The sequence below is a fragment of the Mesoplodon densirostris genome, chromosome X (assembly GCF_025265405.1).
Source record: "Mesoplodon densirostris isolate mMesDen1 chromosome X, mMesDen1 primary haplotype, whole genome shotgun sequence".
NCBI classification, from domain to species: domain Eukaryota; kingdom Metazoa; phylum Chordata; class Mammalia; order Artiodactyla; family Ziphiidae; genus Mesoplodon; species Mesoplodon densirostris.
In genome coordinates, this window is record NC_082681.1 from 1486980 (window position 1) to 1512846 (window position 25867).

Below are 25867 nucleotides of genomic sequence, written 5' to 3' on the forward strand. Positions count from 1 at the left end.
TAAAATAATAACTATCAAATTCATAGAAATGAAAGGGATCCTAAGAGAATACTATGAACAAGAGTATGTCAGCATATTAGATAAATGAAATGGATACATTCCTAGAAAGACACAAACCACCAAAACAGACTCAAGAAGAAACAGAATATCTGAATAGAGCTACAACAAATAAAGAGATTGAATCAGTAATTTTTAAACTTTGCAGAAAGAAAAGCACAAGCACAGATGGCTTCAAGGGTGAATTCTACCAAACATTTCAAGAAGAATTAATACCAATTTTTCACAAATTCTTTTAAAAACAGAAGAGGAGGGAACACTTGCAACTCATCCTATAAGGTCAGTATTACTCTGGTATCAAAACCAGATAAAGATATCACAAGAAAATAATAGATCAATATCTCTTATGAATAAAGACATAAGAAGTCCTCAGTAAAGTACTGGCAAAATGAATCCAGCAATATATAAAAAGGATTATACACCATGATGAAGTGGCATTTGTTTCAGAAATGAAAGGTTGATTTAGTATTCAAAAATCAACTATTGTAATGTTTTAATAAAATAAAGGACAAAAAACAGTATGATCATTTCATTAGATACAAAAAAGGACTTGACAAAAACCAACACCTTTACATGATAACTCAACAAGCAAGAAACATAAGGGAACTTCCTGAACCTGACAAATGGCACCTATGAAAGAACCACAGCTAACATCATACATAACTGTGAAAGTCTTTCTAAGATCAGGAATAAGACAAGGATGTCCACTCTTGCTACTTTCATTCAACACTGTACCAGAGGTTCTAGCCAGGGCAATTAGGCAGGAGAACGAAATGAAAGTTATCCAGATTGGAAAGGAAGAATTAAAACTCTACTTTCAGATGGTATGATCCTATATACATAAAATCATAAGGAACTATTAAATGAGTTCAACAAGATTGTACACGATCAAAATACAAAAAACAACTGTATTTCTATACATGAGCAATGAAAAATCCAAGAAAAAAAGAGAAAAATTCAATTTACAATAGCATAAAAAAATGGGAACAAGGCAAGAAAGATGTTGGAAGAGAGATACTATTAAAAAGAAATTATTCTGGCACTTGTCAAAAATGGTAAGAAAGACTTTATTCAAGACTATTGCAATAGGGGTCAAGATTATTGGAATAGGGGAGAGAGACTGAGCTCAACTCTGAATATAACAAGGACAAGTGATGTCAGCATCATAGTGGCATAAGATATTCCTTTTTGTCCCCCCTTTTAAACAACTAGTTAGACATCCATCCACGAACAAAAGTCCCTCTGTTAGAGTTCTGGGATCCAGGTATGCCAAGGGACCTGGGAGGAGTCTCATCCACCTGTGCATCAGTAATAGGCAGAAAGACCATTGTATGAGCTGTGGAATCAGCAGGACCAGTGAACCTGCCCCAATCCCTCTTGGCCATGGTTGGGTTGGGGAAAACCTGAAGAGTACTGACTTGAGCAGGCACACAAGGACAAAAGAGAATTTGTAGAACTCCAGCCTTGCTGAGGGGAGATTCTAGCATGCTACTGGAGCAAAACAAAACAAAACAAATTTGAGACTGGGACCTCCATGACTGGGGGAAGGGAAGAAATTAGTAAAGAAGCAGGTAAGAATATCAATATTAAAGGGATATAGTTCCTGATGACTGTGTTCAGGACTTCAGTGGAAAGTCCATCTGTGAGCTTCTGGGAAACCCTCAACCAATGATCCCCTCACCAGTCCCACAGTCACCCCCAATGCCCAGAGTGCAAGACTCACACCTCCTCCCACTCTCCGGCCAGCTCCTTATATGTGCTCCTGAGTTCAGTGGCAAGAGCAAGCTCCAATAAAAAAGTGCTCTCAAAATATCTGACCAGGGTCTATGTGAAAGGGACAAACCAAAAACTTGAACTGTAGTGCTACATTCTGAAAAACAAAAGAGAGGTTCTAGCAGACATCCTGGTGAGCTGTAAGACCAGACAAGACATAAAAGCTTAATAATTATGCCACAAGAGGGAGCAAGAAGCATGGAGCAGGTATATCCACACAAGGTCAGAGAAAACCCCAGATATAACAGGATGTATGAACAATATTTCCCACCTGAAGGCAATTAGCAAAGTTTTGAGGAGGTGTCTGCTACTTCATACGTGAAAGCAGTGACACAAAACTCCAATGAACATGAAGAATCAAGGAAACATGATATCACCAAAAGGTAATAATCATTCACCAATAACCAAAATCAAAGACACGAAATTTTAGGATCTAGCTGATAAAGAATTCAAAATAGCAGTTTCTAAAAAAATTTCATTTATTTATTTATTTATTTATTTATTTATTTATTTATTTATTTATTTATTTATTTATAGCTGTGTTGGGTCTTCGTTTCTGTGCGTGGGCTTTCTCTAGTTGCAGTGAGCGGGGGCCACTCTTCGTCGTGGTGCACGGGCCTCTCACTGTCACGGCCTCTCTTGTTGCGGAGCACAAGCACCAGACGCACAGGCTCAATAGTTGTGGCTCACGGGCCTAGTTGCTCTGTGGCATGTGGGATCTTCCCAGACCAGGGCTCGAACCCATGTCCCCTGCATTAGCAGGCAGATTCTCAACCACTGCGCTACCAGGGAAGCCCAAAATAGCAGTTTTGAGGAAACCAAAAGAGCAGCAAGAGAACACAGAAAGACAATTCAACGAAATCAGGAAAACAGTACATGAACAAAATCTGAAATTTAATAAAGAGATAGAAATCATGAAAAACAACCAGACAGAAATTCTGGAGCTGAAGAATTCAATGAGTAAAATGAAAAATGCAATAGAGAGCATCTATCTCAGAGTAGACTGAGTGGAAGATAGATTAAATGAGCTAAAGTATAGGAAATTTGAAATCAGAGGATAACAAAGAAAAAATAATGAAAAAGAGTGATTTAGAAAGCCTATGTGATCTATAGAACTCCGAACTCCATCAAACATACAAATATTATAATAACTGGGGTTCCAGAAGGAAAAGAGAGGGATAAAAGGCAGAAAAGTTATTAAAGATATAATAGCTGAGAACTTCCCAAACTCAAAGAAAGACTGGGACATCCAAATTCATGATGCTAATCACCCTATTATCTCAATGCAAAAAGACCTTCTTAAGATAAATTACAATGAAACTGTCAAAAATCAAAGAGAAATTCCTAAAAGCAGCCAGAGGAAAAAGACTGTGATCTACAAAAGAACCCCCATTAGGTTATCAGCAGTTTTCTCAGCAGAAACCCTACGTGCCAGGAGAGAGTGGAATGACATATTCAAAATGTTGAAAGAAAAAAACTGTCAGCCAAGAATACTCTACATGGAAAAGTTATCCTTCAGATATGAAGGAGAAATAAAGATGTTCCCGGACAAACATAAGCTGAGGGATTTCATCACCACCAGACCTGCAATGCAAGAAATGCTGAATGGAAAAGACTCTAATTAGTGAAATGAAAACATATGAAGGTATATAATACACTGGTAAAGGTAAGTATACAGATTTAGAACACTCTAATTCTGTAATAGGATGGTGTGTTAAACACAACTACAGTATAAAGGTTAAAGCAAAAGAGTATTAAAAATAACTACAGCTACTGGAGAGGAGTCAAGATGGTGGAATAGGAGGACATGGAATTTGTCACTCCTCACAAGTACATCAAGAATACATCTACAAATGGAACAATTCTCATAGAGCACTTGCTGAACATTAGCAGAGGACTTCAGACAACCTAAAAGGACAAGAAAAATCCCCTCACAATGAGGTAGGATGAAAGAAAGAAGAGAAAAAGAAAAGAGGAATCAAAACAGGGACCAGCAATCTGGCGGGAAGCTGAAGGTGAGGGGAGGTCCCCACACTCAGAAAAACTCCCTCACAGTGGGGATATCAGCTGGGACAGAAACGGACCTTTGGGGGATCAAAGGAGAATGCAGTGGACACTCTGTGGAAGGCAGGACAAATACTGCATGCATGGTCTACACCACAGCTCTGCACATTCTGGCCTGAGTCATGAGTTGCCTGTTACGGAGGGGGGCTGGGTGCTGGAAAGTGGGGTTTGGAGTGTGGACCCAGGGAGGGGATAGCTGTTGGCTGTGAGAAGACAGCCTGAAGGGACAGGAGTAAGGAGCTCCACAACCAGGAAAGTCTGTGGAAAAAGCCCAGGATACCATAGAAGCAAGGTGTCATTGTTCAGTGGTACGTGAGGGATGGAGCCGCCATTACAAGCCCTTTCCCCACCCACCGGCTTCTTCGGCCTCTGCAGGCACTGAGAGGGGCTCCCATCTGAGCAGGCCCACTTGCCCCTCGAGCTGGGGTCTCTGCCCGTGGGCTCTGGGGGACTGAGTGCTGCACACCCCAAAGCCTCCTTGGGAATCAGCTCTGGGCACCCCTGCCTGGTACAAAAGTCTGTCGATGCTGGCGGGGCTGAGAACTAAAGTGTGGGGTTGGGAGAATGGGTCTGGGGAGAGGAGTGCTGTTGGCTGTGTAGATATAGCAGAGGGGACAGGAGTGAGGGGATGCGCGGCTGGGAATGCCCCTAGAGGAAGTGTGGTCCTGCCTGGGAAGCAAGGTGCCATTGTTGAGAGACATGTGGGGGGCAGGACCACCACTGCCCCCACATTCCAGCTCCTGCCTACGCGGGCACTGGGAGGGACTCTCACCAGAGCGAGTGTGCCAGTCTGCTGCAACTGCCTGCTGGTTCTGCCACTGCAGGCAATTTGCACACAGCCCAACTGTGGCTGCTGTACCCCTCCCTGGCCTGAGTAAGTGTGCCGCAAGCAGCCACTGCTTTCGCTCCCTCTCACCTGGGCAAGGAACAGATGCCTGAGGGTGGTGCACACGCAGAGGTGGGGTCAAAACCAAAGCTGAGGCCCAGGGGCAGTGACTAAGGAAGAGGAATGGAAATCTTTCTGTGCAGCTGCGCAAGCCGCGGATTACATCCCTGAGGTTGGCTTGCTAAATCCTGCGTCTGTGAAATACCTGAGTAGACAACGAGTGTTCCACAACTGAGACCAGTCTAGCCTTTGCAGCAGTGGACACTGGGGGCAAGGAGTCTGGCCAGGTCAGAGTCTGAGCTGGCCCCACAGTACCCACAGCAGGTCCCGAGGCCTAACTAGAGGTATTGGAAGGCCTCCTGAGGAGACAAGGATTGGCTCTGGCTCACTGTGGGGGCAAGGACACTGACAGAGGAGGCCCCAAGAAAATATTCTTATTACTATTATTCTTTTTTGTTTGTTTCATTTTGTTCAGATGTTGGTGCTGTTGCTTTTATTATTTTTTACCTTTCTATTCTTTATTTTTATTTAAAAAGAATTTTTTAACATATATATTTTTAAATTTTTACTTTACTTTTTTGTTGTTTTGTGAGTTTATTCTGTTTTTTGTTCTTTCCCTTTTATTTTTTTATTGTTTTTATGTCTCTATTTTGTTTTCTTCACTTTTTTTGCTGTTTGCTTTCTGTTTTAGTTTTATTTTTCATTTTTTTGTTTTTGTTAGTTTAGTCCTTATGGACTATTCTCATCTTTGAATTCCTTTGTTTGTTTGTGCTCTTGTTTTGTTTTTATTTTTTCTTTTTCCTGCGTGTGTGTTTGTTGTGTTGTTGCTGCTGCTGTCTCTTTGCTGTTGTTTTTGCTATTTGTCTTGGATTTTGTCTGTTTGTTTTCTTTTCTATTTTTCCTTTTTTCTCTGGCCGCTCTGTGAAGCTTGTAGGCTCTTGGATCCCTGGCCAGGGGTCGGACCTGGGCCTCCGGGGTGGGAGCGTCAACTCCAGGACACTGGACTGCCAGAGAATCCCCGGGCCCAGGGAATATTAATAGGTGCACGTTCTCCTGGAGGTATCCACATCAACACCAGGACCCAGCCCGACACAACTGCCTGCAGGCTCCAGTGCTGGACACCTCACACCAAACAACCAACAAGACAGGAACACAGCCCCACCCATCAGCAGACAGACTGCCTAAAGTTGTACTAAGCTCACAGAAACCCCAAAACACACCACCTGATGCGGCCCTGCCCTAAGAGGGAAAAGACACAGTTCCAGCCACCAGAGGACAGGCACCAGTCTCTTCCACCAGGAAGCATACACAAGCCCCTGGACCAACTTCACTCACTAGGGGGCAGACAACAGAAGTAAGAGGAATTACGACCCTGCAGCCTGTGGAAAGGAGACCATAAACACAGTAGGTCAGACAAAATAAGACGACAAAGAAATATGTTGCAGACGAAGGAGCAAGGTAAAAACCCACAAGACCAAATAAATGAAAAGGAGAGAGGAAATCTAGCTGAAAAATAATTCAGAGTAATGACAGTAAAGATGATCCAAGATCTTGAAAACAGAATGGAGGCAAGGATAGAGAAGATACAAGAAATATTTAACAAGCACCTAGAAGAACTAAAGAAGAAACAATCAGTGATGAACAACACAATAACTGAAATGAAAAATATACTAGAAGGAATTAACAGCAAAATAACTGAGGCAGAAGAATGGAGAAGTGAGCTGGAAGATAGAATGGTAGAAATAACTGCCATGGAGAAGAATAAGGAAAAAAGAATGAAAAGAAATTAAGACACCCTAAGAGACCTCTGGAAAAACATTAAACACACCAACATTTGAATTACAGGGGTCCAAAAAAAAGAGAAAGGGAAAGGTACTGAGAAAATATTTGAAGAGATTGTAGTTGAAAACTTCCCTAATGTGGGAAAGGAAATAGTCAATCAAGTCCAGGAAGTGCAGAGAGTCCCATACAGGATAAACCCAAGGAGAAAAACACCGAGACACATATTAATCAAACTAACATAAATTAAATGCAAAGAAAAACTATTAAACGCAGCAAGGGAAAATCAACAAATAACCAAGAAGGGAATCCCCATAAGCTTATCAGCTTATTTTTTAGCAGAAACTCTGCAGGCTAGAAGGGAGTGGCAGGACATATCTCAAGTGATGAAAGGGAAAAACATACAACCAAGATTACTCTACTCAGTGAGGATCACATTCAGATTCAATGGAGAAATCAAAAGCCTTACAGACAAGCAAAAGCTAAGAGAATTCAGCACCACCAAACCAGCTTTACAGCAAATGCTAAAGGAACTTCTCTAGGTGGGAAACACAAGAGAAGGAAAAGACCCACAAGAACAAACCCAAAACAATAAAGAAGATGGTAATAGGAACATACATATCTATAATTACCTTAAGTGCAAATGGATTAAATGCTCCAACCAAAAGACATATACTAGATGAATGTATTCAAAAACAAGACCCGTATATATGCTGTCTACAAGAGACCCACTTCAGACATAGAAACACATACACACGGAAAGTGAGGGGATGGAAAAAGATATCCCATACAAATGGGAATCAAAAGAAAGCTGGAGTAGCAATACTTATATCAGAAAAGATAGACTTTAAAATAAAGACTATTATAAGAGATAAGGAAGGACACTACATAATGATCAAGGGATCGATCCAGGAAAATATAACAATTGTAAATATTTATACACCCAACATAGACGCATCTCAGCACATAAGGCAAATGTTAACAGCCATAAAAGGGGAAACTGACAGTAACACAATAATAGTGGAGGACTTTAACACCCCACTTACACCAATGGACAGATTATGCAGACAGAAAATAAATAAGGAAACACAAGCTTTAAATGATACAATAGACCACATAGACTTAATTGATATTTACAGGACATTCTACCCAAAAGTGGCAGAATACACTTTCTTCTCAAGTGCTCATGGAACATTTTCTCCAGGATAGATCACATCTTGGGTCACCATCAAGTCTCAGTAAATTTAAGAAAATTGAAATCATATCAAGCATCATTTCTGACCACAATGCTATAAGAAATCAATCACAGGGGAAAAAAAACTGTAAAAAATACAAACACATGGAGGCTAAACAATATGTTACTAAATAACCAAGAGATCACTGAAGAAATCAAAGAGGAAATCAAAAAATACCTAGAGACAAATGACAACGAAAATACAATGACCCAAAACTTATGGGATGCAGCAAAAGCAGTTCTAAGAAGGAAGTTTACAGCAATACAATCCTACCTCAAGAAACAAGAAAAATCTCAAATAAACAAGCTAAACTTACACCTAAAGCAACTAGAGAAAAAACAAACAAAACCCAAAGTTAGTAGAAGGAAATAAATCATAAAGATCAGAGCAGAAATAAATGACATAGAAATGAAGAAAACAATAGCAAAGATCAATGAAACTAAAAGCTGGTTCTTTGAGAAGATAAACAAAAATGATAAACCTTTAGCCAGACTCATCAAGTAAAAAAGGGAGAGGATCCAAAACAATAAAATTAGAGGGGCTTCTCTGGTGGCGCAGTGGTTGGGAGTCCACCTGCCAATGCAGGGGACGTGGGTTCGTGCCCCAGTACGGGAAGATCCCACAGGCCATGGAGCGGCTAGGCCCATGAGCCATGGCTGCTGGGCCTGCGCGTCCAGAGCCTGTGCTCTGCAACGGGAGAGGCCACAACAGTGAGAGGCCCGCGTACCACAAAAAAAAAAAAAGAAATGAAAAATGAGAAGATACAATTGACACCACAGAAATACAGAGGATCATAAGAGACTACTACAAGCAACTCTATGCCAATAAAATGGACAACCTGGAAGAAATGGACAAATTCTTAGAAAAGTACAACCATCCAAGACTGAACCAAGAAGAAATAAAAAATATGACCAGACAAATCACAAATAATGAAATTGAAGCTGTGATTAAAAATCGTCCAACAAACAGAAGTCCAGGACCAGATGGCTCGACAGGCGAATTCTATCAACATTTAGAGAAGAGCTAACACCTATACTTTTCAAACTCTTGCAAAACACTGCAGAGGCTGGAACACTCCCAAATTCACTCTACAAGGCCACCATTACCCTGACACCAAAACCAGACAAAGATACCACAAAAAAAGAAACTTACAGGCCAATATCACTGATGAACACAGACTCAAAAATCCTGAACAAAATACTAGCAAACAGAATCCAACAACACATTAAAAGGATCATACACCATGACCAACTGGGATTTATACCAGGATGCAAGGATTCTTCAACATACAAAAATCAACGTGATACACCATATTAACTAATTGAAGAATAAAAACCATATGAGCATCTCAATAGATGCAGAAAAAGCTTTTGACAAAATTCAACACACATTTACGATAAAAACTCTCCAGAAAGTGGGCACAGGGAGAACCTACCTCAATATAACAAAGGCCATATATGACAAACCCACAGCAAACATCATTCTCGATGGCGAAAAACTGAAAGCATTTCCTCTAAGATCAGGAACAAGACTAGGATGTCCACTCTTGCCACTATTATTCAGCATAGTTTTGGAAGTCCTAGCCACGGCGATCAGAGAAGCAAAAGAAATGCAAATGGGAATACAAATGGGAAAAGAAGTAAAACTGTCACTGTTTGCAGATGACATGATACTGTACATAGAAAATCTTAAAGATGCCACCAGAAAACCACTAGAGCTAATCTATGAATTTGGTAAAGTAGCAGGATACAAAATTTATACTCAGAAATCTCTTGCATTCCTATACACTAACAACAAAAGATCAGAAGGAGAAATCAAGGAAATGATCCCATTTACCACTGCAACAAAAAGAATAAAATACCTAGGATAAACCTACACAAGGAGGCAAAAGACCTGTATGCAGAAAACTATAAGATATTGATGAAAGAAATCAAAGACAACAAAAACAAATGGAGAGATATACTGTGTTCTTAGATTGGAAGAATCAATATTTTGAAAATGACTATACTATGCAAAGCAATCTACAGAGTCAATGTAATCCCTATCAAATTACCAATGGCATTTTTCACAGAACTAGAACAAAAAAGTTCACCATTTGTATGGAAACACAAAAGACCCCAAATAACCAAAGCAATCTTGAGAAAGAAAAACGGAGCTGGAGAAATCAGGCTCCCTGACTTCAGACTATACTACAAAGCTACCATAATCAAGACAGTATGGCAATGGCACAAAAATAGAAATATAGATCAGTGGAACAGGATAGAAAGCCCAGAGATAAACTGACATACCTATGGTCACCTAATCTATGACAAAGAGGCAAAAATATACAATGGAGAAAAGACAGCCTCTTCAATAAGTGGTGCTGGGAAAACTGGATAGCTGTGAGTAAAAGAATGAAATTAGAACACGCCCTAACACCATACGCAAAAATAAATTCAAAATGGATTTAAGATCTAAGTGTAAGGCCAGACACTATAAAACTCTACGAGGAAAACACAGGCAGAACACTCTTTGACATGAATCACAGCAAGATCCTTTTTGATCCACCTCCTAGAGTAATGAGAATAAAAACAAAAATAAACAAATGGGGCCTAATGAAACTTAAAAGCTTTTGCACAGCAAAGGAAACCATAAACAAGACGAAAATCCAGCCCTCAGAATGGGAGGAAATATTTGCAAACAAAGCAACTGACAAATGATTAATCTCCAAATTATATAAGCAGCTCATGCAGCTCAATATCAAAAAAACAAACAACCCAACCAAAAAATGGGTGGATGACCTAAATAGATATTTCTCCACAGAAGACATACAGATGGCCAAGAGGCACATGAAAGGATGATCAACATCACTAATCATTAGAGAAATGCAAATCAAAACTACAATGAGGTATCACCTCACACCGGTTAGAATGGCCATCGTCAAAAAGTCTACAAACAATAAATGCTGGAGGGGGTGTGGAGAAAAGGGAACCCTCATGCACTGTTGGTGGGAATGTAAATTGATACAGCCACTATGGAAAACAGTATGGAGGTTCCTTAGAAAACTAAAAATAGAACTACCATATGACCCAGAAATCCCACTACTGGGCATATACCCTGAGAAAACCATAATTCAAAAAAAGACATGCACCCCAGTGTTCATTGCAGCACTATTTACAATAGCCAGCACATGGAAACAACCTAAATGTCCACTGACAGATAAAGAAGTTGTGGTACATATATACAATGGAATATTACTCAGCCATTAAAAGGAATGGAACTGGGTCATTTGCAGAGACGTGGATGGACCTAGAGAATGTCATACAGAGTGAGTAAGTCAGAAAGAGAAAAACAAATATCGTATATTAACACACGTATGTGGAATCTAGAAAAATGGTATTGATGATCTTATTTGTAAAGCAGAAATAGAGACACAGACATAGAGAACAAATGTATGGATACCAAGGGGGAAAGTGGGGTGGGGGTGAGGAAATTGAAATTGACACATATACATTATTGATACTATGTATAAAATAGACAACAAATGAGAACATACTGTATAGCACAGGGAACTCTACTTAATGCACTCTGGTGACCTAAATGGGAAGGAAACCCAAAAAAAGAGGCAATATATGTGTATGTATAACTGATTCATTTTGCTGTACAGTAGAAACTAATACAACATTGAAAAGCAACTATACTCCAATAAAAACTAATTAAAAAATAATTACAGCTACTATAATTTGTTAATGAATGCACAATATAAAAAGAGGTAAAGTGTGATGTCAAAAAGATAAAATAGGGATAGTAAATGGGTGGAGGTTTGTATGCAAAGTTAAGTTGCTATCAGCTTAAAATGGACTATTTTATCTATAAGAGCCTTTATGTAAGCCCAATGGAAACCACAAAACAAAAATCTATATTAGATTCACAAAAGACAAAGAAAGGGGAAATAGAGGACACAACCACGGAAAATCACCAATTTAAAAAGGTAAGCAGAAGTAGAGGGAAATAGGAACAATGAAACCATAAAACAGGCAGAAAGCAATGAATGAAATGTAATTAGTAAGTACTTTCATATCAATAATTACTCAAACTGTAAATGGATTGAATTTACCAATCAAAAGGCACAGAGTGGTTGGACAGATAAAAAAACAAGACTCAACTATATGCTGCCTACAAGAGACTCACTCCAGATTTAAGTCCACACACAGGCTCAAAGTGAAGGGATAGAAAAAGATATTCCATGCAAGTAGAAACCAAAAGAAAGTGGGTATAACTATACTTATATCACACAAAATAAGACTGTATACCAAAAATGGTAACAAGAGACACATAAGGTCATTATAAAATAATAAAGTTGTCAATTCATTAAGAAGATATAACAATCAATGATATGCTCACACGATATCAGAGCACCTAATTATCTTAGGCAAATACTAAAAGATCTGAAGGAAGAAATAGACAATACAATATTAGGGGACTTCAATACTCCACTTTCAGCAATGGATAGATCATCCAGACAGAAAATCAAAAAAGAAACACTGGACTCAAAACACACATTAGACCAAGTGAACCTGACATGTACAAAACAATTCATCCAACAGCAGCAGAATACAGTCTTCTCAAGTGCACACAGAACATTCTCCAGGACAGATCATCTGATAGGACACAAAACAAGTCTTAACTAACTCAAGAAGATTGAAATCATACTATCTTTTTTTGTCCACAATGGTATGAAACTAGATATCAACAATAAAAGGAAAGCTAGAAAATCTACAAATATGTGGAAATTAAATAACACACTCCTGAACAACCAATGGGTCAAAGAATAAATCAAAATAGAAATAAAAAATATCTTGAAACAAGTGAAAATGGAAAGACAACACACTAAAACCTAGAGGATGCTGCAAAAGCAGTCTCAAAGGGAAATTTATAGTGATAAATGCATATATTAAGAAAATAGAAAGATCTCAAATAAACAACCTAACTTTACATTTCAAGGAACTAGAAAAAAAACAAAGTAAGCCCAAAGTTAGCAGAAGAAAGGAAATAACAAAAATCATGGTGGAAATAACTGAAATAGAGACCAGAAAAACAATAGAAAATATCAGCAAAACTAAGAGCTGGTTTTCTGAAAAGATAAACAAAATTGACAAAGCTTTGGCTAGACTAAGAAAAAAAGAGGACTCAAATAAATAAAATCAGAAATGAAAGAGAAGATATCACAACTGATAGCTCAGAAATACAAAGGACCATAAGAGACTACTATGAAAAGTTATATGCCAACAAACTGGATAACCTAGAAGAAATGAATATATTCCTAGAAACATATAACCTACCAAGACTAAATCAGAAAGTAACAGAAACTCTGAAGATTCTAATAATGAACAAAGAGATTGAATCAGTAATCAAAAGCCTCCCAACAGAGAAAAGCCCAGTACCAAAGGGCTTCACTGGTGAATTCTACCAAACATTTAAAGGAAAGTTAATGCCAATTCATCTCAAACTTTTTGAAAAAAATGGAAGAGGAGGAAATACTTCCAAACGCATTTTACAAAGCCAGCATTACCCTGATACCAAAGCCAGATAAGGACACTATGAGAAAACAAAACTAGAGCAATATTCCTGATGAATATAGGTGCAAAAATTCTCAAAATATTAGCAAATTGAATTCAACAACACATCAAAACAATCATACACCAACTAGGTGGGATTTATCCCTGGGATGCAAGGATAGTTTGATATACACAAATCAATACATGTGATATACCACATTAATAGAATGAAAGATAAATATTTATGATCATCTCAATAAATGGGGAAAAGACAATTGACAAAATTCAGCATAATTTCATGACAAAAACTCTCAACAAACTCAATATTGAAGGAGTTTACTTCAACATAATAAAGGCCATTATGTCAGACCCATAGCTTAACATCATACGCAATGATGAAAGATTGAAAGCTTTTCCTCTAAGATCAGGAACAAGACAAGGGTGCCCACTCTCATCACTATTATTCATAAAATACTAGAAATCCTAGCTAGAGAAATCAAGCAAGACAAAGAAATAAAAGGCATCCAAATTGGAAAGGAAGAAGTAAACTTGCCATTATTTAAGATGATATGATATTATACATAGAAAATATTAAAGATTCAACCAAAAAAAACTGTTAAAACTAGTCAATGAGTTCAATCAAGTTGCAGGATATAAAACCAACATACAGAAATCAGTTGTTTCTATATAATAACAAAATATCAACAAAAGTAATAAAACTATCCCAATCACAATACCATAAAAAATAATAAAATATTTAGGAATAAACTTAACCAAGGAAGTGAAGATCTGTGTGATAAAAACTACAAGACTTTGATGAAAGAAATTAAAGAATATACAAACAAATGGAAATATATCCCATGTTCATGGATCAGAAAAATTAATATTGTTAAAATATTCATAGTACCCAAATTCATCTACAGATTCAATGTGATCTCTATCAAAATTCCAATGGCATTTTTGATGGAAATAGAAAAAACAATCCTAAAATGTATATGAAACCACAAAAGATTCCAAATAGCCATAGTAATCCTGAGAAAGAAGAACAAGGCCAGAGGCATTACACTTCCTGATTTCAAACTACACTATAAAGCTATAGTAATTAAAACAGTATTGCTGGCAAAAATAGATACATGGACTATTGGAACAAAATAGAAAGACCAGAAGTAAACCCCCACATATAGAGTCAACTACGATTTGACAAGGGGGTCAAGAACACTCAATGGGGAAAGGATGGTCTCTTCAGCAAATGGTGTTGGGAAAACCACATGGAGAGCCACATGCAGAAAATTGAAATTGGACCCCTATATATATCACTCAAAAAATTAACTTGAAATGGATTAAAGACTTAAATGTAAGACCTGAAACCAATAAAACACCTAGAAGAAAATATAGGGAAGAAATTTCTTGACACTGGTCTTTGCAATGATATTTAGCATACCAAAAGCACAAGCAACAAAAGCAAAATCAACAAGTTGGACTACATCAAACTACAGAGTTTCTGGACATGAAAAGAAACAATCAACAAAATGAAAAGGCAACTTATAGAAAGGGAGAAAATATTTACAAACCATATATTGGATAAGAAGTTATCATCCAAAATATATAAAGAATTAATACAACTCAATAACAAAAAAACAAACAATTGGATTAAAAAATGGGCAGAGGAACTGAATAGAATTTTTCCAAAGAAGATATACAAATGGCCAATAGGTACATTAAAAGATGCTCAACATCACAAGTCATCAGGAACATGCAAATAAAAACCACAATGAAATATCAACCTCATACCAGTTAGAATGGCTATCATCAAGAAGAAAGAGATAAGTGTTGGTGAGCATATGGAGAAAAGGGAACCCTTATGCACTGCTGGTGGGAATGTAAATTGGTTCAATCACTATGAAAAACAGTATGGAGTTTCCTTAAAAAAATTAAAAATACAACTACCATATATATCTAGCAATTCCATTTCTGGGTTTCTATCTGAAGGAAATGAAAGCAGGATATTGAAAGGATATCTGTACTCCCATGTTTATCGCAGCATTATTTCACAACAGCCAAGATACGGAAACAAGCTAAGTGTCTGTCAATGGATGAATGGATAAAGAAGATGTGGTGTATATATATAATGGAATATTATTGAGCCATGAGAAAAATGAAAATCCTGCCATTTGCAACAATGGGGATGGATCTTGAGGGCACCATGCTTAGTGAGATAAGCTAGTCAAAGAAAGACAAATATTGTATGATATTACTCATATGTGGAATCTAAAAATGTGAACCTTATAGAACCAGAGTAGAATGGTGGTTACCAGGGGCTGGGGGGTACAGGAATTGGGGAGATGTTGTAAAAGGATACAGACTTGCAACTAGAAGATTAGTAAGTTCTGAACATCTAGTGTACAGCACACTAATTGTAGTCAACAATACTGTATTATATACTTCAAAATTGCTAAGGCCACATTTTATATAACTCCATTTATATGAAATATCCAGAACAAGCAAATCTATACAGACAGAAAGGAGATTAATTGTTGCTTAGGTCTGCAGGTTGAGGGGAAGAGAGGAGTGACTGTAAATGGGTACAGAATTTCTTTTGGGGGTAATGAAAATGTTCTAAAATTGATTGTGGTGATAGTCATACAACTCTGTGGACATAGTAAAAACCATTGGACTGTATACTTTAAATGGGTAAATTGTATGGTATGTGAATTATATGTCAATAAAGCTGTTAAAAAAATCAAAGGGAGATGATTAGGAAGGTTTTTGCTACATTTTAAATTTGCTATTTATGTAATTCTAAACATAAATGTCATTTAAGAGGAGTTGATTAAAAAGGTTCATTTTCTGGAAACATGCATCTGCAATAAATACTATTGTAGCAGTTGGCTGCTTCCACTTTTAGGCAAAATAAATATATTTGGTGACCAAAAAAAGAGAAAAATATTAGTAGTTTTTCAACAGGTATATTGAAAGATATATTTAAGAGTTCTCTAGTCTGCATCTAGACCTATATTTAAAACTAAAATCAATGAAAGGAAATCACTTCAAATAACCAAGAGACATACATATTAAGAAATATAAAAATGTTTCTGCCTTTTGATTATTAATCCCATTCCTGGGAACTAATCTCAACAAAATAAGAAGAATAGGCACAGAAACATTTATAACAGTACTGTTACTGTAACACAAACTCTAAATCAGTGCTACCTAAGAGTGTTTGCTACTGCTCAACTAAGTCTCCAAGTATACTGTTCAGTCAAATTGACATTTTCATAGCAAGATGTTCTCAATGAAGGAAGCACAGAATTGACTTCTATTCTGGAGCAAGCTCCTTATCTGGTTGTAAAACAGCACTCTGAGTAATAATGCTCTAAAGACCCAAAGTGTCCAACATAAGGACATAATTGGTCACCTGTGATATAACTCAAAGAAATACTGTATGAGCATAAAGTAGACTAACAGCTAACAATCATTCAGCTCTTACTATGTGCCAGGGACTGTACACAGTGTTTTACATACATTACCTCTTTTATCCTGGTAACCTCAGGTTCTATTACCTCCTTTTTGCAGATTAAGGAATAAAGGTCAGAGAGGTTAGAGGACTGATCAAGGCCTAACAGCAGGTAGGAAGTGAAATCAGGACTCAAACTCAGGCATGTATGACTCCAAATCTTGATTACTCTATTATACTGCCTCCACAAAACTGAATATAAACTATGATTAACTATGTATACATGTAAGTAAAAATTTAAAGGAAAGAAAATGTAAATAAAACTTTAGGATGTTGAGACAAAGTAAACTTTTAAAATGTATTTTCATAACTTTTAAGTGTTCTAATAATAAATGTAAAAGTAATTCAAACAGTAAAATCAAAATTATGATTAAATGGACATCTACGAAATGACGTCTCAGTTAAATATCTTGTAAAGCATTTATATACTAATTTTTGTTCAATTTTATATTAAGAATTTATTATCTGCAAGACATTCCTCTTAGAAGATATATTTAAGAGTGGTTCTATAACTTGAGTATGCACTGGAATCCTCTGGAGGGCTTGTGAAAACACAGATTTCCCACTCCAAGAGTTTCTGATTCAGTAGGCTTGGGGTGGGGCCTGAAAATTTGCATTTGTAACAGGTTCCCAGGGGATGCTGATGCTGCTGGCCCAGGGACTACATCGTGAGAACTGGTGCTATTAAAAAATTAACATCATCCTAAATCTAAATACCACTGTTATAATCGATTAAAAAATAAACAGTGCATTTCTCTGGATTATTTTAATGTGGTAAATAGGTTCTTGACAAAACACAGGCCAATGGAATTCATGCCGTAGTTCATTCTCTTGAAGAATACAACAGTTTTTTGGTCCAATTCTTTCTCAGCCAAGAGCTACAAACTTTCTAAGGAGGTCAAATAGTTATACTTTAAGTGCCTATACTGATGATATCAACTATCTGGGTATTTCCAGCCAAAACTGACTAAATTATTCTAAGTTGCTGAACTGTTTAAGGGTCTTAGTCTTTGCTTAGTCTTGCTAAGCAAGCTAACAAATTTAGAATGAATAGTCATAAGTGCTAAAAAGAAACCATCATACAGCAGGCAGTATCATAGGTAAGTAATATCCATATCTCAGCTGACAATTAGCTTCCAATATTAAGAATAAGGAAGTGCTCTTTCAGCCTCTCTAGAATGATTTGACCCCAATCAAGTAATCTATTATCATTTTTGCCCTCATGCATGCGGAGTATGCCATGAAACATACCTATGTTTCTGACCATGATTCCTTTAAGTTCATCCACTTGGGCTTGAGTCTCCATCACTTTATCTAGGCCCTTATTCTCGGAGTGATGCTTCTATAAAAGAATATGATTTAACTCATGATACCCAGACATTATTTACAATATGAAAACAAAAAGAGGAGGAATGACATTGAAGAATGCTATAAAACTGTCTTTATCTTTGGCACAAAAGATAGATGTCACTTCATTCAAAAATTGTTACCAAAAATATAGGCAAGCATAAAACTTGCTACCATATGAAATATAAGCGTTATAGTATAAAAAGATCACCTTGTTTTAAATGAAATAAAGCTAAATGTATTATATCAAATATACATCTGAGACTCCTGGGGCAGAAGTAGGGTGTTATATAATCTGTGCTCAGACAAGGAAGAAAGGAGAAAAGACTGTAGTGGGGGCAGGGGGAACAGGACAGGGAAAGGGTACTCTAAATTTTTCCCCATTTCTTGGGTATGATGAGGTAGGGACTGGCCCAGCTTCTGAGCATCTGTTCTTGTATCTGTTGGGATCAGAGTATGCATCCTATTTTCATTGGCTTCTTATAGGATCTAGAAATGTAAGACACTGAAGATAGTATATATTTTGAAATTATTATCTATAGCAAACAATTGTGGACTGCTTAATACACAATATTCCAGTCACTTCACTGTGCTAAGTGCTTCAAATAGGGGATATTATTTAATCCATGCAAAAACTCTATGATGAAGATGCCATTATTATTATCTCCATTTATAGTCAAGGATCCTGGCACAGATTTGTTTAGAGGTTCACATACACATCTGGAGCTAAAGACAAACAAGCTAAATTGAAAGTTTTGCTGCCAGCTAACCCTATTTACCTTTTCCCCCCCTTGTGATGAGAACTCTTAGGATTTACTCTCAACAATTTTCATACATAACTTAAAGCATTATTAATTATATTTATCATGTGGTCCACTATATCCCCAGTATTTATTTATCTTATAACTGGAAGTTTGTACTTTTTGACTGCTTTCATCCAATTCCCCTCCCCATAATGCCACCTCTCTGATCTCTCTTTCTATGAGTTTGTTTTTAAAGTATAATTGACCTATAACACTATGTTAGTTCCTGTTACACAACATAGTGATTTGATATTTCTACACATTTCCAAATGATCACAACAATAAGTTTAGTTATGATACGTCAAAATTCAAAGATATTACATAGTTATGACTATATTCCCAACACAGCACATTTCATACCTATGACTCATTTATACTGCAACTGGAAGTCTATAACTCTTAATCTCCTTCACCTATTCTTTCCTACCCCCAACATTCTCCCCTCGGGCAACCTATTTGTTCTCTGTATCTATAACTCTGTTAATGTTTGGTTAACTTTGTTCATTTGTTTTGTTTTTTAGATTCCACATATAAGTGAAATCATACAGTGTTTGTCTTTCGCTGACTTATTTCACTTAGTATGATAGCCTCTAGATCCATCCATGTTGTTGCAAATGACAAGATTTCGTTCTTTTATATGGCTGAGTAATATTCGTGTGTGTGTGTGTGTGTGTGTGTGTGTGTGTGTGTGTGTGTGTATGCCACATCTTCTTTATCCATTTATCTCTTGATGGGCATTTAGGTTGCTTCTATATCTTGGCTGTTGTAAATAATGCTGTGATGAACACAGGGGTGTATGTACCTTTTCTAATTATTGTTTTTGTATTCTTCGGATAAATACCCAGGAGTGGAATTGCTGGATAATATAATAGTTCTATTTTTAACTTTTGGAGGAATCTCCATATTGTTTTCCATAGTGGCTGCACGAATTTACAATCCCATCAACAGTGCAGGAGGGTTCCCTTTGCTCCACATCCTCACCAACACTTGTTATTTGTTGCCTTTTTTGAAAACAGCCATTCTGACAAGTGTGAGGTAATATCTCATTGTGGTTTTGATTTGCATTTCCCTGACAATTAGTGATGTTGAGCATCTTTTCATGTGCCTGTTGGCCATCTGTATGTCTTCTTTGGAAAGACAGCTATTCAGCTCCTCTGCCCACTTTATAGTTGGTTTGTTTTTTAGATGTTGAAGTTCTATCAGTTCTTTGCACACTGTAGATATTAAGCCCTTATCTGATATACTGTTTGCAAATATCTTCTCCCATTCAGTAGGCAGCCTTTTCATTTTGTTGGTAGTTTCCTTCACTGTGCAAAAGCTTTTCAATTTGATAAAGTCCCATTTGTTTATTTTTGGTTTTGTTTCCCTTGCCTGAGACATATCCAAAAAAAATATTATTAGTACCAATGTCAAAGAGCATACTGCCTATGTTTTCTTCTAGAAGTTTTATGGTTTCAGGTTTTATATTTAAGTCTTTAATCCATTTTGAATTTATTTTTGTGCATAATGTGAGGAAGTAGTCCAGTTTGATTCTTTTGCATGTAGCTGTCCAGATTTACCACACCATTTGGTGAAGAGGGAAAAAGACAGCTTTTTCCCACTATATTCTTACCTCCTTTATCATAGATTAATTGACCATATAAGCATGGGTTCATTTCTGGCCTCTCTGTTCTGTTCCATGGATCTATGTGTGTTTTTGTGAGAGTACCATGCTGTTTTGACTATTGTAGCTTTGTAGTATAGTTTGAAATCTGGGCGTGTAATACCTCAAGCTTTGTTCTTTCTCAAGATTGTTTTGGCTATTCTGCAACTTTTGCGCCACCATACAACTTTAGAATTATTTGTTATAGTTCTGTAAAAAATGTCATTGGTATTTTGATAGGTATTGCATTGAATCTGTAGATTGCCTTGGGTAATATGGTCATTTTTAACAATATAAATTCTTCAAATCCATGAGCACAGTATATCTTTTCATCCATGTCTTCTTCAATATTTTCATCAGGGTCTTATAGTTTTCAGAGTACACATCTTTTACCTCCTTAGTTAGATGTATTCCTAAGTATTTTATTCTTTTTGATGTGATGGTAAGTTGGATTGGTTTTTAATTTCTCTTTCTGATAGTTTGTTGTTAGTGTATAGAAATGCAACAGATTTCTATATATTAATTTTGTATCCTGCAATTTTACTGAATTTATTATTTCTAACAGTTTTTTTTGGCAGTATCTTTAGGATTTTCTATATATAGTATCACATCATCTACAAAGAGTCACAGTTTTACTTTCGAATTTGGATTCCTTTTCTTTCTTTTTCATGTCTGATTACTGTGGTTAGGACTTCCAATACTATGTTGAATAAAAGTGGCAAGAGTGGGTGCCCTTGTCTTGTTCCTGATCTTAGAGGGTTTCAGCTTTTCACCACTGAGTATGATGTTAACTGTGGGCCTGTCATATATAGCCTTTAGTATTTGGGGGTATGTTCCCCCTTTGTTCAGAGGTTTTATCATAAATGGATGTTGAATTCTGTCCAGCTTTTTCTGCATCTATTTAGATGATCATATGGTTTTTGTTCTTTAACTTGTTACCGTGGTATATCACATTGATTTCGAGATACTGAACCATCCTTGCATCTCTGGAATAAATCCCACCTGATCATGGTGTATGATCCTTTTCATGTATTGTTGAATTCAGTTTGTTAATATTTTGTTGAGGATTTCTGAATCTATGTTCATTAGTGATACTGGCTGTAATTTTATTTGTGATATCTTTGTCTGGTTTTGGTGTCAGGGTGATGCTGACCTGTAGTGTTCCTTGCTCTGCAAGTTTTTCGAATAGTTTATGAAGGACAGGTGTTAACTCTTCTTTAAATGTTTGGTAGAATTCACCTGTGAAGCCATCTGGTCATAGACTTTTGTTTGTTGGAAGTTTTAAAATTACTGACTCAATTTCATTATTGGTAATTGTTCTGTTCATGTTTTCTATTTCTTCCTGGTTCAGTCTTGTGAGATTATACATTTCTAGAAATTTGTCCATTTCTCCTAGGTTGCCCATTTTATTGGCATATAATTGTTCATAGCAGTCTATTATGATTCTTTGTATGTCAGTGGTATCTGTTGTAACTTCTCCTTTTTCATTTCTGATTTTATTGATTTGAGACCTCTCTTTTTTTTCTTGATGAGTCTGGCTAAAGGTTTATCAGTTTTGTTTATCTTATCAAAGAACTAGCTCTTAGTTTCATTGATCCTTTCTATTGTTTTCTTAGTCTCAGTTTCATTTATTTCTGCTCTGATCTTTATGATTTCTTTCCTTCTACTAACTTTGGGTTTTCCTTCTTCTTCTTCTTCTGGCTCCTTTAGGTGTAATGTTAGGTTGAGATTTTTGTTTCCTGAGGTAAGCTGGCATTGCTATAAATGTCCCTCTTAGAACTGCTTTTGCTGGATCCTATAGATATTGAATCATTGTGTTTTCATTTTCATTTGTCTCCAGGTATTTTTTTTATTTCCTCTTTGATTTCTTCAGTGATCCATTGGTTGTTTAGTAGCATACTGTTTAGCCTCCATGTGTTTGTGTCTTTTGCAGTTTTTTTTCTTATAGTTGATTTCTAGCCTCATAGCATTGTGGTCAGAAAAAATGCTTGATATGATTTCAATTTTCTTAAATTTGCTGAGGCTTGTTTTGTGGCCTAGCATGTGATCTATCTTGGAGACTGTGCCATGTGCACTTGAAAAGAATGTGTATTCTGCTGATTTTGGATGGAATGTTGTATATATGTCAGTTAAGCCCATTTAGGTCTAATGTGTTGTTTAAGGCCAGTGTTTCCTCATTGATTTTCTGTCTGAATGATCTGTCCATTGAGGTAAGTGTGGTGTTAAAGTCTCCTACTGGGCTCCCCAGGTGGCGCAGTGGTTAAGAATCTGCCTGCCAATGAGGGGGACATGGGTTCGAGCCCTGGTCCAGGAAGATCCCACATGACGGGGAGCAACTAAGCCCGTGTGCTACAACTGAGCCTGTGCTCTAGAGCCTGAGAGCCACAACTACTAAAGCCCTCAAGCCTAGAGCCCGTACTCCACAACAAGAGAAGCCACTGCAATGAGAAGCCCGCGCAACCCAAGGAAGACCCAATGCAGCCAAAAGTAAATAAATAAATTAATTTTTTTTTTCTTTTTGCGGTATGCGGGCCTCTCACTGTTGTGGCCTCTCCTGTTGCGGAGCACAGGCTCCGGATGCGCAGGCCCAGCGGCCATGGCTCACGGGCCCAGCCGCTCCACGGCATATGGGATCCTCCCAGACCGGGGCACGAACCCGTATCCCCTGCATCGGCAGGCGGACTCCTAACCACTGCGCCACCAGGGAGGCCCCCATAAATTAATTTTTTAAAAGTCTCCTACTATTATTCTGTTGCTGTCAATTTCTCACTTTATGTCTGTTAATATTTGCTTTTTGTATTTAGGTGCTCCTATGTTGGGTGCATATATATTTACAATTGTTATATCTTCTTGGATTGATTCCTTTATCATTAAGTAGTCCTTCTCTGTCTCTTGTTACAGACTTTGTTTTAAAGCCTATTTTCTCTGATATAAATATTGCTATCCCAGCTTCCCTTTCATTTCCATTTGCATGGAATACCTTTTTCCATCCCTTCACTTTCTGTTTTCGTCTTCAGATCTGAACTGAGTCTCCTGTAGGCAGTATATATATATGGGTCTTGTTTCTGTATCCATTCAGCCACTCTATGTCTTTTGATTGGAGCATTTAATCCATTTACATTTAATTATTGATAGGTATATACTTATGGTCATTTTGTTAACTGCTTTTCAGTTGTTTTTATACTCCTTTTTTGTTCTTCTTTTGCTCTCTTCCCTTGTGATTTGATGAGTATCTTAGTGTTATGTTCGGATTCCTTTCCCTTTTTTGTGTATCTAGTATAGATTTTTGGTTTGTGGTTACCATAACATTTCTACGTAGCAATCTTTATATACATACGTGATTATTATAAGTTGCTCATCTCTTAAGTTCAAATGCATTTTAACAACCCTGCATTTTTATGCCCCCTCCCACCACATTTACTGTTTTGACATATTTTACATCTTTTTTGTTTTGTGTATCCTTTATTGTAGTTATAGGTGATTTCACTCCTTTTTCCTGTAATCTTCCTCCTAGCTTTATATGTGGTTAGTTTACTACCTTTACTGTATATTTGCCTTTACCAATGGGATTTTTCCTTTCATAATTTTCATATTTCTTCTTGCAGCCTTTTCTTGCTTGGAGAAGCCCCTTTAACATTTCCTATAAAGCTGGTTTGATGGTGCTGAACTCTTAGCTTTTGCTTATCTGTAAAACTTTTGATTTCTCCATCAAAACTGAATGAAAGCCATTCTTGGTTGTAGGTTTTTCCCTTTTATCACTTTAAATATATCATGCCACTCCCTTCTGGCCTGCAGGGTTTCTGCTGCAAAGTCAGTTGATAGCCTTAAGGGAATTCCCTTGTATGTGACACTTTGCTTTTCCCTAGCTTCTTTTAATATTCTTTCTTTAATTTTTGCCATTTTAATTACAATGTCTTGGTGTGGTCCTCTTTGGATTGATCCTGTTTGGGACTCTCTGTGCTTCCTGGACCTAGATATCTGTTTCTTTCCCCAGGTTAAGGAAGTTTTCAGCTGTTATGTTTTCAAATATGTTCTCTGCCCCTTTTTCTCTCTCTTCTCCTTCTGGGACCCCTATTACGCAAACGTTAGTACATTTGATGTTGTTTTAGAGGTTTCTTAAACAGTCCTCATTTCTTTTTATTCTTTTTTCTGTTCCACCTCAGTGATTTCAACTACTCTGTCTTCCTGCTCACTGATCCGTTCCTCTGTATCATCTAATCCACTGTTGATTCCCTCTAGTGTATTTACTTCAGTTATTGTATTCATCTTTGTTTGGTCATTGCTTACACTTTCTCTTTGTTAAAAAATTCTAACTTCTCACTCTGTTAATCCAATCATCTCCTGGGTTCTTTGATCATCTTTACAATCACTACCTTGAGCTCTTTATTTGGTAGATTGCTTATCTCCACTTAGCTCTCCTGGGATTTTATCTTGTTTCTTCGTTTGTAACATGTTCCTCTGTGCCTTCATTTTTCCTAACTTCCTTTTTTTATTTCTATGTATTTTGTAAGTTGATTACATTTTCCGACCTTGAAGAAGTTGGCCTTTTCTAGGAGACGTCCTACGAGTCCCAGCAGTGCACTTCCCTCTGGTCACCAGAGCTGTATGCTATAGGGATACCTCCTACATGGGCTGTGTGGATCCTTCTGTTGTGGCTGGCTGACTACTGTGGATAATCTGGTAGGCATGGCTGGCCCCCAGTCTGGTTGGTTGCCAGATCCTGCCTTGTGTGGAGGCTGTCAGCCGCTGGTGGGCAGGGCCAGGTCACAAGGCAGCTGGCTGTAGAGGTCCAGGGGATCCTGGGGTCTCTGGTTGCAGGGCCCTGGAGGTCCCGGAGCTGGTGTTGGCCTGCTGATGGGCAGAGCTAGTTTCTGAGATGGCTGGCTGTGGAGTGTGGGGTGTTCCGAAGTTGGTGTTGGTCTGCTGGTGGGCAGGGCCAGTGCCCAGCAGGTCCTAGGGCTAGTGCAGGCACACTGCTATTCAGGGCCAGGTCCTGGGCCCTTTGTTGGGCAGAGCCAGGTCCTGGAGTAGCTGTAGGCTCAGGGGTTCTTAAGGCAACCAGCCTGCTGGTGGGTGAAGGTGTGTCCCTGCCTGGCTAGTTGCTTGGCTTGAGGTGTCCCAGTACTGATGCAGATAGGCTGATGGGCAGGGCCAGGTCCTGGCATTAATACACTAGAGGGAAGATTCTAAAATGGTGCTTGCAAGCTCCATTAGTAAAGGATGATAGAAA

At 37.6% G+C, this 25867-nt stretch overlaps 1 protein-coding gene across 1 annotated transcript in view; it reads right to left on the bottom strand.

Moving 5' to 3' along the window:
* Positions 1–25867, bottom strand: part of VAMP7 (vesicle associated membrane protein 7) — a 65733-nt gene that overhangs the window by 14529 nt on the left and 25337 nt on the right. The window contains exon 5 of the mRNA XM_060086851.1: positions 18097–18187. Coding sequence (XP_059942834.1) covers positions 18097–18187 — 91 coding nt within the window. The remainder of the gene's footprint in view (positions 1–18096; positions 18188–25867) is intronic.